Source organism: Pogoniulus pusillus, chromosome Z (genome assembly GCF_015220805.1).
Source record: "Pogoniulus pusillus isolate bPogPus1 chromosome Z, bPogPus1.pri, whole genome shotgun sequence".
Lineage (NCBI taxonomy): Eukaryota > Metazoa > Chordata > Aves > Piciformes > Lybiidae > Pogoniulus > Pogoniulus pusillus.
The window spans coordinates 14,520,034-14,534,943 of NC_087309.1; the positions used below are offsets into that span (position 1 = coordinate 14,520,034).

Genomic DNA, 14,910 nt, shown 5'->3' on the forward strand with positions numbered 1-14,910 from the left:
CAAGTAGTGCACTTTATTGAGGCAATACAGCAGATTACATAATAACTTGGAAGAGGCGTGCATAGCTAACCTAGCCTAAGATTGGTACATGTGGAAGGCATAGATTGGCCTAAGGTTATGTGTGAGGTACAGATAGGTTAACCCATATAAACAACCTGTAGAGTCAGCCCCCTGTGGCTGGCTGACTCTGCCCACATGCAGCTGCATGTAGGGGGCGTTATCCACCGCCTGGTTTCCTGCCTCCGAGATGGATTCAAGAACACTCTGCAGCACGGGGTTGCTCATTCTTATCAGTTCATGTCTTGTTAGAAAGAAATCTAACAGAAAGGGAGGTTGTAGCCAGGTGGGGGTTGGTCTCTTCTCCCAGGCAAGCAGCAACAGAACAAGGGGACACAGTCTCAAGTTGTGCCAGGGGAAGGTACAGTCTGGATGTTAGGAGGAAGTTCTTCCCAGAGAGAGTGATTGGCATTGGAATGGGCTGCCCAGGGAGGTGGTGGAGTCACCGTCCCTGGCGGTGTTCAAGCAAAGCCTGGCTGAGGCACTTAGTGCCATGGTCTAGTTGACTGGCTAGGGCTGGGTGCTAGGTTGGCCTGGCTGATCTTGGAGGTCTCTTCCAACCTGATTGATTCTATGATTCTATTCTATGACCTCCAGAGATCATCAAGTCCAACCTCCCTGCCAAGGCAGCATCCTCTAGGGTAGTTTGCACAGGAAACCATCCAGGTAGGTTTTGAAAGTCTCCAGAGAGGAAGACTCCACAACCTCTCTGGGCAGCTTATCCCAGAGTTCTGTCACCCTCACTGTAAAGAAGTTCCTCCTTATCTTGAGATAAAACCTTCTGTGTTCCAGTTTGTAGCCATTGCTCCTTGTCTTATTGATGCTGACCAGCAAAGAGATTGGCCTCATCCACTTGACACCCACCCCTCAGATATATGTAGACATTGGTCAGATCTCCTTTCAGTCTTCTCTCCTCCAGACTAAACAGTCCCAGGGCTCTCAGTAGCTCTTTGAGATGCTCAAGCTCTTTGAGATCTCAAGCATCTCAGTAGCTCTTTGAGATGCTCAAGCTCTTTGAGATGCTCAGTAGCTCTTTGAGATGCTCAAGTCCTCCAGTCATCCTTGTGGCCCTCTGCTGGACTCTTCCCAGCATGTCCCTATCTCTCCTGAAGTGGGGACCCCAAAATCTGACACAGTATTCCAGGTATGGTCTCACCAGGGCAGAGTAGAGAGGGAGAAGAACCTCCCTAGATCTGCTGGCCACACTTTTCCTGATGCACTCTAGGTAGTTCATTACCTCCAGTAATTAAATCATAAATGCTTGCTCATGCATGAGCATCCTTTCAGCTCTACTTGGAGAACTTTAGGTCTCATGTTAAATAAGGATCACAGGATTTAGGAATCCTTTAGTTGGTTATTGAGTAATTCCAACTCAATGTTCACAGATTGATAATCTCACACAACATATAACCAGCATGCAAGAGACATTTTGCTGTTCAGCTTGTGTAGAAATTGTTTCAACAGGGTGGAAAACTGCATCCTCCTGGCCAGGGAACACCAAAAGTGGGCATATGTGGAGGCATGCAGCTACACCTGCATATGTGCAAGTGTAGGAAACCTTTTGGAAAAGGCATTTTGCAAGGCCAGCAGTTTTTGGTATCGCTGTCAGTAATAATGTGCCAGGCTAAGACTGCCTGGGAAGCTATGCCAGAAAGAGCAAACCTAGCTATGAACTCATTAAAAAAAATGTGACCAGCAGGGACAAAGCAACTACATGTTAGTTGCTGGTATGTAAGGAGATGAAATTGGAGGAAAGAGAACAATCCAGGTGGATGAGAGAAGAAGCCACACTGACCAAAGGAGAACAGAGGCTGTTGGCAGGTTGCTGGCTGGTATGCTTGTCTGATGGAGCTTTGTGCCTGATTATCATACCTTTATCACCACCTTCTCTATTCCCAGTTACTTGTGTGAGCCCTCTATCCTCTGTGAGTGGTTACTAATAAAATCCAAACTGGAGTAACTGGTAAGTGGGACAAGAACTCTAGGGGCCAGCAACTGCAAGGATAGATCTTAAATGACCTGAGATTATGCTGGGCCATGAAGACAGTACCAGCACAGCTCTGTGCAATGATGTAAGAATGCCAAGACATATGCAAAGGTCTCTGTGAGCATTGCTGCTCCAAGGACCTGAATCTCTATCTACTACCACTGCCCCAAATTCCCATCAGTGTTTCAAAGGTCTTCATCTTCAAACCCCTGCTAGAGACCGATGGCTGCCAACACAGCATGATTTCCTCCACTGCAAAGTAACTTATCACCCTTGACACAGCTCAGAGAGTGCCCTGAGCATGAAAATACAAAGTGAAACAACTTGCCAAAACTACACCACACAGTCACAATTAGATATAAGAACACGATTTCAGATGATGTACATCCCAGCTATGTGCTTCCTGCTTGGGCTCTGAACAGAGTTATCAGAAACTGAATCTTGCTTCAAAAGAGCAGAAACCTTGGAGAACTTCACGAAGATGACAGGACAAAGGAGGGGAGAAAAAACAAAGGCAGTTCTACAATCTGCAACACTTTCTACAAATCTGTAGCTTGCTTACACCTTCAGTACTGTATGCAGTCATAGTATCATAGTATAGTATCATAGTATCATCAGGGTTGGAAGAGACCTCACAGATCATCAAGTCCAACCCTCCACCACAGAGCTCAAGGCTAGACCATGGCACCAAGTGCCACGTCCAACCTCGCCTTAAAGTGCCCCAGGGACGGCGACTCCACCACCTCCCCGGGCAGCCCATTCCAGTGTCCAATGACTCTCTCAGTGAAGAACTTCCTCCTCACCTCAAGCCTAAATCTCCCCTGGCACAGCCTAAGGCTGTGTCATCTCCCATCTCAGAAAAGAACCAAGTTCAGACAAAGGAAAAAAGCATGGTCCAAGTCTGGAATGGCTTCTGTGCTAAGCAAAATCAGGTAGGATGGGACTGGCCAGTCAGGAGAAGAGATGGCTTGGGAAGTCATGAGTTAGGTCTGTGAACTTGTAAATGTCCCAGAAAGCATAGACAGTGACTGACCATTCACTGTCTCTTTTGATATAAAAAGGGTGCCAGGTGAAGCTAGTGGAAGTCAAATCAAAACTCAACAAAAGGACTCTTACAGAATCATAGAATCATAGAATCAACCAGGTTGGAAGAGACCTCCAAGATCATCAAGTCCAACCTATCACCCAGCCCTAGCCAGTCAACTGGACCATGGCACTAAGTGCCTCAGCCAGGCTTTGCTTGAAGACCCCCAGGGACGGTGCCTCCACCACCTCCCTGGGCAGCCCATTCCAATGGGAAATCACTCTCTCTGTGAAGAACTTCTTCCTAACATCCAGCCTATATCTACCCTGCCACAACTTGAGACTGTGTCCCCTTGTTCTATTGCTGGTTACCTGGGAGAAGAGGCCAACCCCCACCTGGCTACAATGCCCCTTCAGGTAGTTGTAGACAGTAATAAGATCACCCCTGAGCCTCCTCTTCTTCAGGCTAAACACCCTCAGCTCCCTCAACCTCTCCTCTTACACATCCTTACACATTCCCATGTGGTTAGAGACTTGATGTAAACCAGTGTGGCCTCTCTCATGTTCTTCAAGTCTTCCCTGGGTCTGTGGGAGGACTTCTTGAGAATAGCACAGAAAATATACTGACATACTCATAATTTTTAAATGTGCAGGAAGAAATGTTAGTTGGTTAACATTTAAAGATCTTCTTCTAAGCTCAAGATCAGAGGATCCCAGCAAGTAGGAAACTGAGAAGGGGAGCCAGGAGACCTGCACGGTTAAGTAGGGAACTGCTCAGCAAACTTAAGTGGAAGAAGAGAGTCTACAGATCGTAGAAGGAAGGACTGGCCACTTGGAAGGAGTACAGGACTGTTGTCAGAGAATGCAGAGAGGTAACCAGGAGGCTAAGGCCTTGTTGGAACTCAACCTTGCAAGGGAGAACAAGGACAACAGAAAGGGCTTCTTGAAACACATTGCAGGAAAAACTGACGCTAGAGGCTCACTGCTGAATGAGTTGGGTGTCATGCTGACAAAAGACACAAAGAAGGTGGAGCTACTAAATGCTTTCTTTGCCTCCCTCTGTACTGCTGGAGCCTCTGACACCTGAGGCACCAGAGGAAAGCATGACAAAGGAATCTTCCTTGGTTGATGAGGACCAGGTTAAGGAGCAGTTGAATAATCCGGAAATCCATAACTCCATGAGTCCTGATGAGATGCACCCACAGGTGCTGATGGAACTGGCACAGGTCATTGCCAGACCACTCTCCAGCATCTTCAGTGAGTCATGGTGGACAGGAGAGGTGCTTGGGGACTGAAGACAGGCTGCAATCTTCAAAAAAGCTAAGAAGGAGTACCTAGGCAACTACAGATTGGTCAGCCTCACCTCTGTCCCTGGAAAGTTAATGGAACAACCTATCTTTGGTGCTGTCCTTAGGCATATCAAGAATAAGAGGGTCATCAGAAGAGCTAATATGGTTTGACCAAGGGGAAGTCACATTTGACCAAGCTGATAGCCTTTTACAAGGACATAACCAGGTGGGGAGGTGATGGTAGAGCAGTGGATTTGTTTTCACTTGATTTCAGTAAAGCATTTGACAGCATCCTTGTAGGTAAACTGAGGCAGTGTGGTCTGGATGATCAGGTAGTGAGGCAGATTTGTAACTTGTTGAAGGGAAGAAGTCAGAGGGTTATGGTCAATGGAACAGAGTCTAGTTGGAGACCTCTACCCAGCGGAGTCTTTCAGGGGTCAGTACTGGCACCAGTTCTGTTCAATATATTCATCAACAACATGGATGAGGGCACAGAGTGACACAAAGGTGGGTGCACTATACCTAGATTAGGTATAAGGAAGTTCTTCATTGTAATGTTGGTCAGACACTGGAAGAATTTTCCCAGAGGAGCTGTGGTTGGTCTCCACATGGGAGTGCTCAAGGCCAGGCTGGATGGGGCCTTGAGCAGCCTGGCCTAGTGGAAGGTGTTCCTGCCTATCTTAAGGATCCCTTCCCATTTAAACCATTGTTTAATTCTGTAATTTGTAATATATATTTTAACCAGTGTAAAGTAGGCTTTAAAGAAAAAAAAAAAAACTTAACCAAAATGCAAGTAGAAAAACAAACAATAACCTGTCAATGCAGAAACAATACATTATTTAATGGAATTTTCCCTGCAGTGAAAGAAATACTCCATATTAACTGAAAGAGCTTCAAATCAGCTTTCCTGATAGGTAGCTGTAGCAGTGCAGCTATGAAAAAGTTGTTTTTTTCAGTATTAAACTAGATCACAGTAAGCTATTTTCTCATTGGATCTGTCCTATTTCAGGTTTTATTTACTCTGTATGCTACTGAAATAAATATTCCATAGAAGTGATAAGACTTATTTATTTATTTATTTATTTATTTATTTCAAGGTTTGTTTGAAACTAATATTTTTGTTATAGGACAATTCTAGGCTAGCTTGCCAAATTTAGCAAGAGAGAGCTCATGAGCAAACAAATTTGTTTCATTCATTTCTGTGCATAAACTACTTTTAAACCAGCATTAATGTTAATCTGATGAAATGTAAGGTGGATAATAGACTAGTACTTCCAAAATAAATGCCTTCATCTTGCTCCACTATCCATTAACATCAATTGCTTCACATGTGCCTCTCAGCAGCTGGTCAGTTGCAATGTGCTACTCCAGTACACTAGAAGCATGAAAAAAGGCTTCTGCTGTTCTGTTATATAATTGTGTATCCAGGAGACAGACTCCATCCTAAAAATCGTGCAGTAACTTCTAGCAATATGTGCACTGTGACTTCAGAAACTCCTAGCATGAAAAAAAAACCAACCCAAAAACCAACAGAACAAAACAATCAAACAAAAAAATCTCAAAACAACACCACAGTACAGGGGTGTTGTCTTCTGTTGCCCAGCTAACACCTCCATACATTGCAAATACTGTGCTGTTTTGAGGCTAATGGGAATATTTTACTGAGAGAAATTAAATCCTTAGCTGTGAGAAGGAAAAAAAAAACCAACAGTATTCTATATCACTTGTTTTTCTGCTGAGAAACTCAACTGGTCAAAATATAGATAAGACATTCACTTCTCACACACTTCTCAGCTCTCAGTTTAGAATCATAGAATCAACAACTGATAAAAGGGGATGTGTGAAAAGGCTGTGGCCAGTTCAGTTGCATGAGCTTCCATTTCACCACAAGTGGAGCACAAATCCTATGAGGAGAGGTTGAGGGAGCTGGGCCTGTTTAGCCTGGAGAAGAGGAGGCTCAGGGGTGATCTTATTACTGTCTACAACTACCTGAAGGGGCATTGTAGCCAGGTGGGGGGTGGCCTCTTCTCCCAGGCAACCAGCAATAGAACAAGGGGACACAGTCTCAAGTTGTGCTGGGGTAGGTATAGGCTGGATATTAGGAAGAAATTCTTCACAGAGAGAGTGATTTCCCATTGGAATGGGCTGCCCAGGGAGGTGGTGGAGGCACCGTCCCTGGGGGTCTTCAAGAAAAGACTTAGTGCCATGGTTTGGTTCTTTCTCTCTGACGGGTCTTTGTGGTTGCCTCTGCCTTAACTCTAATCTGACCTAACTCTTTTTCCTCTAACCTCCTTGTCATCTGGACATCTCAGATCTCTCCAGATTTATTATGTAAGATATACAAGGACTGATCTGTTTATTTCTGAAGGGAGACAAAGAGGGAAGGGGGGAGGAGGTTTGTATCAGTAGCTTCCTGGGACTCTGATTTTCTGGAAGGGATATTGTGTTTCTGTATTACTTTTAATTGTATGTAACTGTAAATATTTGTGTATATATCTGCTTATAAATTGTGCTAAGCTGTAAATATAGCTTCATTCCTTAACTTCCAGCCAGATAAGTCTAGTCTGGGTGATTTCTTAAGTGGGGGGGGGGGGGGGCAGGTGACTCCCAAACCATCACAAATACCCACTGCAAAAAACTTCTCCAGGTTGAAACTTGTCAAACAGTTACTAGTTTCCAGAATTTCAGTCAACTATTCCCATCTGAGTTTGCTTTTCATTCTGATACACTATAAACAGCAGAGTGAAGATAGAAGGGTTGGTAACATCCCAACCGCTGTTAGGGATGACTAGGAACAGGTGAACAATAATGTGAAGCATAAATGAATTGCAATTTCATCTGTTATTTCAAAAATAACTGTCGTGTGCTAGTTTGAAGCAGGGTAGAGTGTTTTGGTGAGAAGAACTAGATCATGGGTTGTGAAAGGAAAACAGTGGTGATGTCTACTCCCCTCAGAGTCTTGCTGAAGAAGAAAGAAAAACATTAGATAACACTCTGGCCATTTTGTCTCACTCTGCCTTGGGCTTCTGACTGAGCTGCATCTCCCTAACCTCACCTTCCATGTGGCCTAACCCACCTTTGCTTCTTAACCTCTGGCTGAACCTCCATTCTTTCTTGGGACTGGAGTAAGGTTGAGAGGGGCAGGGGGAAGGTGCAGGGGTGGTTGAGAGCCCCTCCTGGGGACTCAGGTTTCTGGGAGGGGAGTTGTGTTTCTGTATTACCTTTTACCTTGTATATTTCTGTATATAACTGCATATACTGTAAATATCTGCTTGTATATTGTGCTAGCTGCAAATAAATAGCTTCATTCATATTTCCAGAGCCTGCTGAGTCTAGTCTGGGCAATTTCTAAAGTGTGGGGGGCGGGGAACACCCAAACCATCACATGTGGTCATCCATGAGGTTCCAAGTAATAATTACAAGCTTTGTGGGCTGGGCTGGCTCACCAGGCGTATCTTAGAAACAAGCAGTATCAGACAAGTCAGATAGGCCCTCACAAATTCACGAGCATCCATTTCTCTGCTAAATATAAATTTTGTTTGGACTTTTGAAGACACTGTTCAACCACCTCCTCTTTGGAGTAGATGGGAGAATGTTCCAGCACAGAAAGTTCCAGCTTTAACATATTTGTAACTGGTTCATATTTATCTATCTTTACTCCCAAATCTCTACTCTTTCTCTCCACATTAATCGTTTTACCTCACATAGTGTTAATGGTCAGACTAATTATGCCATTTTTACCCCTCCTACATATAAAAGATCCTTGCTATACTTCATCCATCTGTAGACAGATTCATGGAAATCCTTACTATCAGACTTGTGATTTCTCAGGGTGAGAGGAGCTAGCCAGCATCAACTTCATTGCATTAAGCACTTTGCATTTTGCTTCAATTCTATGTTCACACAATAACATAAGGAGAGCCATACTGTATCATATCAAGAATATCTCTGGGCCAGGATCCTCTCTGTAATCACACCCATAAGCAGATGGCTCATAACCAATAAGAACAGGACAAGCAGATACAACACTTCTGCCTGCTAGTTATCTTCACTTTCAATCACTTTCAGCTCAGTAAAAAATACCATCATTCCTCTTTGATATTCTGTGTTCTCCATGTTCTATTTGCTGCCTCTATAAAAAACAGAGGAGAAGCTTCAAATATGGGATGACTGCTCTAGGGTGCAGCACATTCTTTCCTCTTCCTCTCCCTCTCCCCCTCTCTCTCCCTTTTTTCTTCTCTGATTCTAGTCATTGCATCCTTGATCCAGATTAGCCTCATCTCCCTTCAGCAATGATCAAAGGTAGCATATCCTGAGGAAGCCTTTAACTGGAAAAGTTCTGTTTCAATTGCCAAAGTTCCACGAGATCCACTTCTCCATTTCCTGATCTGAGACCAGAAGTACAGATTTTGATGTCATCAACTTTTCATTTCCATGGACCTAAACACAACCAGGTTCAATGCCTGTTGCAAGTCTGACTTTAGCCTTGTATTGCTTCACATTGCCTTTTTCCAGTCAACCAGCCTCACAGAGGACATCAACCTGGGATACTGACTCTTCATTTAAGAAGCTTTCCCTTTCACTTGACTTTCTGGCTTCCCTGCAAGCTCCCTGGGAAGAGCTAATAATGAAAAGCAAAACCCCAAAGATAGGGAGCATGGGTGCCTGGATTACAAATTACCAGTGTTAGTGGAGCATGCAGTAGCTTTTTTACAAATGGTTTCACTGACAGAATTTTTATTTAATTTTTCTTATCAGCTTTTCGCAGCACTTTACACCCTTTATTATACCACTCACTTCAGGCTTATTCTCCAAAACATACCCAGGTTTTTGAAAGGACTGTGAATTTCAATGGCAGAATTCACAAGAAGAAGCCTGTCAGAATATGTTCCTGGTCTGTTTATACTGTAAAGCTCTGGAAGACACAGTGCTGTAGAGGTAGCTAAACCAGCCAAACCCTCCACAGTTGAATCAGCCATACAGTATGAAAGTGCTAAAGCCAGTTTCAGAATTCCTCTTCTTGGTTACATTGATACTTCTGCACTTAATTTATGGGCAAGTTGACAACTGACTTCCATGCTTCTATAGGACAAATCTCAGTGCCTTCTAAATGCTTTAACTTAGTCAGGGTGGGGTGGGGGGGAAGAACCACTCACAATTCTGTGTAGATCAAGCTCTTAAATTCTAATAGAAACTTTCTGAACTGCATGAAAACATTCTGGAACATGAAGAAAATCTTTCAGAATTGCTGTGTATTATATTCTCAGTGTTTGAAGTGGCATCACTTTTTTAAGATGGGAATATTGTCACTTTAGGGGAAAAGGACTGTGACATAGAATCAACCGGGTTGGAAGAGACCTCCAAGATCAGCCAGTCCAACCTAGCACCCAGCCCTAGCCAGTCAACTAGACCATGGCACTAAGTGCCTCAGCCAGGCTTTTCTTGAAGACCTCCAGGGACAGTGACTCCACCACCTCCCCGGGCAGCCCATTCCAATGCCAATCACTCTGTCTGGTAACAACTTCCTCCTAACATCCAGCCTATACTTCCCCCAGAACAACTTGGGACTGTGTCCCCTTGTTCTATTGCTGGTTGCCTGGGAAAAGAGACCAACCCTCATCTGGCTACAATGTCCCTTCAGGGAGTTGTAGACAGCAATGAGGTCACTCCTGAGCTGCCTCTTCTCCCGGCTAAACACCTCCAGCTCTCTCAACCTCTCCTCATAGGGTTTGTGTTCCAGGCCTCTCACCAGCTCTGTGGCCCTTCTCTAGAGAGGTTCCAGAACCTCAACATCTCTCTTGAATTGAGGAGCCCAGAAATGGAACATCTTGGATGCCAGATTTTTTTTTCCACTGTTCGAACTATTAGACATCAGAATAAATTCCCAAGAGAGGTGGTGGATTTCCCTACATTATACAGGTTTGGGTATTCCTCCCCCCCCACCCCCCCCACCCCCCCACCCCCCATCCCCCGCCTCCATGAAATCATCCAGACAAGACTCAGACAAGCTGGAAATTAGAATGAAGCTCTATATTTACATCTTAGCACAATATACAAGCAGATATATACAGCTATACACAGAAATACACAAGTTAAAAAGGTAATACAGAAACACAACAGCCCTCCCAGAAACCAGAGTCCCCAGGAGGGGCTCCCAACCACCTCTTCCCCTTTCTTTCACCCCTCTACCTTATTGCAGATTTTGCCTCATGTTCAAGGTGAGTTTGGAAAATTGGCATTGGGGTTAGGAAGCAGACAGATTAGTTACACAGACAGCAGGTTAGGGAGAGAAGGGAGGCAGCCAGAGCCAGAGAAAGCAACTCTGTTATCTATGTTTGTGTTCTTGTTTTAACACATTTCAGCAAGCCTGTGAGTGAAGTAGACATCACCACTGTTTCCTTTTCACAGCCTATAATCTAATTCTTCTCAACAAAACAACCCAGCTAGGCTCAAACTAGTGCAGTTTCAAAGCCCAGCTCGAGAGGGTGCTGCACCATCTAATTAAAACTGTATTTTACCCTGAATAGTTGGACTAGATGATCCTTGAGGTCCCTTGCAACCTGGTATTCTATGAATCTATGAATTCCTGCAAGGCTAGCTGCTTACAGAGCAGCCTGCATTAGGAGTCAATATCACCCTCACAGCAAGATCCCAACAGTAGCTCAGAGCTTGGCAGGCATTATGACACTAGCTGTTCTGAGAAGCAAGGCTAATGGAAGCTAAATTCAGCTGTCCTTTGCATTTGCTCTGATACTCCATAGGACTGAGTGCCTGACTTCCTCTAGAGACAATCACATCACCACGACTGAGGTATCAACATGCTGTGCAATTACTGACTGTGGCACAGCACTTCAAACAGGGGGAAGAGACACTTCCAGCACTTCCCAACTAAACAAATAAAAAATATATCGAAGATTCCTCTGCAAATTAGGTCAAGCCTCCCAGAATTATTTTTCAGTTTTAAGCATGTAGGCATTGATGATAATGAACTATTATTAAATTTCATGTAAATGGTGTATTATATGCCATTGAGATGTGTACAATCAGAAAACACACATATTACAATTCTATAACATTGTCATTCAAATAATAGTTCACTGAATCACAGAACCAACAGGCTGGCAGAGACCTCTAGGATCATGGAGTCCAACCCATCACCTAACCCTTCTAATTAACTAACCCATGGCACCAAGAGCCTCATCCAGCCTCTCTCTTTGGAGGGAGAGAATTCTTTCAGCTTTTTCTGGTGTGCTGTTAGACCTTCACTTCTCTTCAACAGGTCTCACAGCAGCTGTGGTAGTAAATGCTGAGCTTACACCGCACCAGGAATGGGTGATGCAGCTGAGCTATGGGACACACAAACATCTCCCTGTGCTGGCTTTCAGACAGGCACTTGTCACAATCCACCAACCTCCCAGAGTCCTTTCAACTCCTCTCCTTGCTTTATGAAGTCCTTCACTTTCTCATGTTCCTTTCTTGCCTTCTCCTTTCCCCAGAAAAGTTGCTGAGATTAGAGGGGAGGTATCAGAGCAGATCAGGGTCAAAAGGAAGTGATTAGATCTGACCACACGGAGCAGAGAAGCCAACAGGTAATTAAATACATTTTGCTGCAGTAATTTACTAAGATTTCAAAATAATCCTAAATTTCCTTGTCTTTCAGATGGGAAGATTGTACCTAAAACCCCTGCACCATTTAAAATTCTTTCAAAAGTCACAGTGTTCCTTATTTTCCTTCTTTTGTCCCTCACATACTAACTAAAAATGAGACACAAACTTGATAACACACACAAAAAAAAACCCAGAAAGCCATATACCTCACTTTGAAATCAAGCTTGAAAACAAGATCATTACTTCAGACTGATTTCTGTTACCTTAAAACGTACAGAAAAATGGAAATCCTTTTCTGAATATATAGTTCCTAGAGAAAATTAGTTTTTGCATTTCTTAGGGTTGCTACACACCAACTGAGACAGCTACCTACACAGCCAGCATGACTTGCCAAACTTCACTCAGCTTGCATTACAGACGCATCCGCTACCACTCTGGGAAGACTTTTTCCAACCTCATGAAACATACCTGTGACCCCAGAGAGCTAAACTGTCTTCCCTTCTTCTTTTCCTCTTCTCTCTTTGCTGTCTGAACTTTTGATTTTTCTTTCTCTTTTGACTTTTCCATTTTCTGAAGCTCTTCCACATAGGCATCATAGATCTCCCACTGAAAGACACACAAAGGCAGGATTAATCAGGACCTAATTATATTCTGGAAAACATCCATTTACAAAAACATGATAGTCCTCACAACACTAATACTGTAATCAGTTGGCTTGCTACACAAAAAATTGAAGGCTGATTATCTTAAATAATTCTGTTACTTAGTTCTCAGGTCATCTGTAAGAAAAGTAAACTTTAACTAGCAGGAATGAAGATCTCAAGCCAATTATTCTGTGATTTCAAGTTCAGGAACAGAGAGAGACACCTTTACTCTCCCTTCTAACACTTCCTACAACAGTATTTTTTAAGCTGCTGCTATTACCTTATACTTTCTCCTGCGTGTGCCTGTAGTACTCTGGTAAGATAAGAATGTTTTCAAGTATCAGTTTGGTACACTGGTTTGAAACAGTATTTGCATCAGTGACAAACACAAATATATTCTGTAAATATCTGAGAGAATTAATCAACAGAATTATTTGGATTCTCTTTCCAGTGAAGGCTGTAGCACATTTAGATGTGTAAAACATCATGCAAAACAGAGCCAATTATATTGCAATAAGCTTAGAGTGGACCTTTCATGTTCCTTATGCTGTACTTCTCATTGGGTTTAGCATCAGGATTTAGAAACCTGTTTTAACACACAGATAACCTTAGGCAAAGCAAAAAACTCAGTATTGCATGTATCAAGTTCCAAGGACCTTTCTAAATTACCATCTGTATGAAATCTTCAGAAGTCTCTACTCTCTAGGCACAGTGCTCAAAGTGGACCTAGCATGGAATTAATTTTCACTATTTTCACTATTTTATTCCTACATTTTGAGCCCACATTGAGCTTGCCTCTAACAGCACCAACTGATGGAAGTATTCTGCATCTGACCAGCTATAGAATGCTAAACAACCATCTTGCCCAAGACATGTAATAGATCTCTTGAGTAACCAGACACTACTCAACCTAAAGAGAGCCATGTTTCAAGAGAAGTCAGTCCCTGAAAGCTGCAGCCCACTTCTTGCTGAGTCCAGCACCATTCTCTCAAATTAGGGCTGTTAAGCTTGCATAAGAGAATCCTAGAATCCTAGAATCAGTAAAGGTTGGAAGGGACCATAAGGATCATCTAGTTCCAACCCTCCTGCCATGGGTAAGGACACCCTATCCTATATCAGGCTGGCCAGAGAATCATAGAATCAACCAGGTTGGAAGAGACCTCCAAGATCATCCAGTCCAACCTAGCACCCAGCCCTAGCCAGTCAACTAGACCATGGCACTAAGTGCCTCATCCATTTTTTTTTCTTGAAGACCTCCAGGGACATCAACTGCAGCCCTGGGTAACCCATTCCAGGGTCTCACCACTCTCATGGTGAAGAACTTCCTCCTCATGACCAGTCTGAAGTGGAGAAGGCTCTGAGAGACCTTATAACTACATTTCAGTATCTGAAGGAGACCTACAGGAAGTGTGGGGAAGGACTATTTAGATGGGTCTGTAGTGATAGGAAGAGGAACAATGACTTTAAATTGGAGCAGGGCAGATTTAGGTTGGGCAAAAGGAGGAAGTTCTTTACAATGGGGGTGGTGAAATACAGAAAGAGGTTGCCCAGAAGTGTGGTGGAAGCCCCATTCACAGAGATATTCAGAGCCAAATTTGACGGGGCCCCGAGCAACCTGATGTAGTTGGAGATGTCCCTGCTCACTGCAGGGAGGTTGGACAAGATGACATTTGAAGGTCCCTTCCAACCCAAACCAAACTGTGAATCTGTTTTTGTTTCTACTCTTAAGCCTTTCTAAAGCAGACTGGTCAGAGCCCGAAGCAACAGATCAATTAAAAGCAGTGATATTGAGACATTTGAGAGTAAGAGTTCCTCCATTAAGACAGAAGAGGACCACATGTCTTGGTTCTAATTTAAATTCCCAGAGACTCAAATATATATTTGATAGAACCAATAATAATTTATAGAGTGCCCTTCCCTCTTCCTCCTTCTTTCCCAAAAGAAATTAATCAGATGTACAGAGAGGAAAGACAAAGCACACACAAATCAATAATCTCACTCCAATTTAGAAGTTAAAAGAAGACAAAGTTTAACAATAAATAAAAAGGTATCTGAGGTAGGGAAGTTACAAAGGTATAGGGAAGGGAAAACAAGGTACAAACTGTGTAAATACAACCGGACCTTGATGGCAGTGGGTTTGTCTGCCTTGTGGGTGATGGCCACGGTGTAAAACAAAGAGAACCAGGAACAGGATGGTGATGGTGGTAAGCAGGGAGGCAGGGAGCGTGAAGAGAGAGAGAGAGAACAGGAAGGAATTCCCCCTGTTTTTATGGATCTTTAGACAGGAAGGGGGAGTGGGCTA

At 43.4% G+C, this 14,910-nt stretch overlaps 1 protein-coding gene across 2 annotated transcripts in view; it reads right to left on the minus strand.

Annotated features, from left to right (window-relative positions):
• The window catches only part of DNAI1 (dynein axonemal intermediate chain 1), a 248,859-nt gene that overhangs the window by 187,180 nt on the left and 46,769 nt on the right, over window positions 1–14,910 (minus strand). For both annotated transcript variants that reach the window (XM_064140660.1, XM_064140659.1), the window contains exon 9: window positions 12,433–12,570. In XM_064140660.1, coding sequence (XP_063996730.1) covers window positions 12,433–12,570 — 138 coding nt within the window. The remainder of the gene's footprint in view (window positions 1–12,432; window positions 12,571–14,910) is intronic.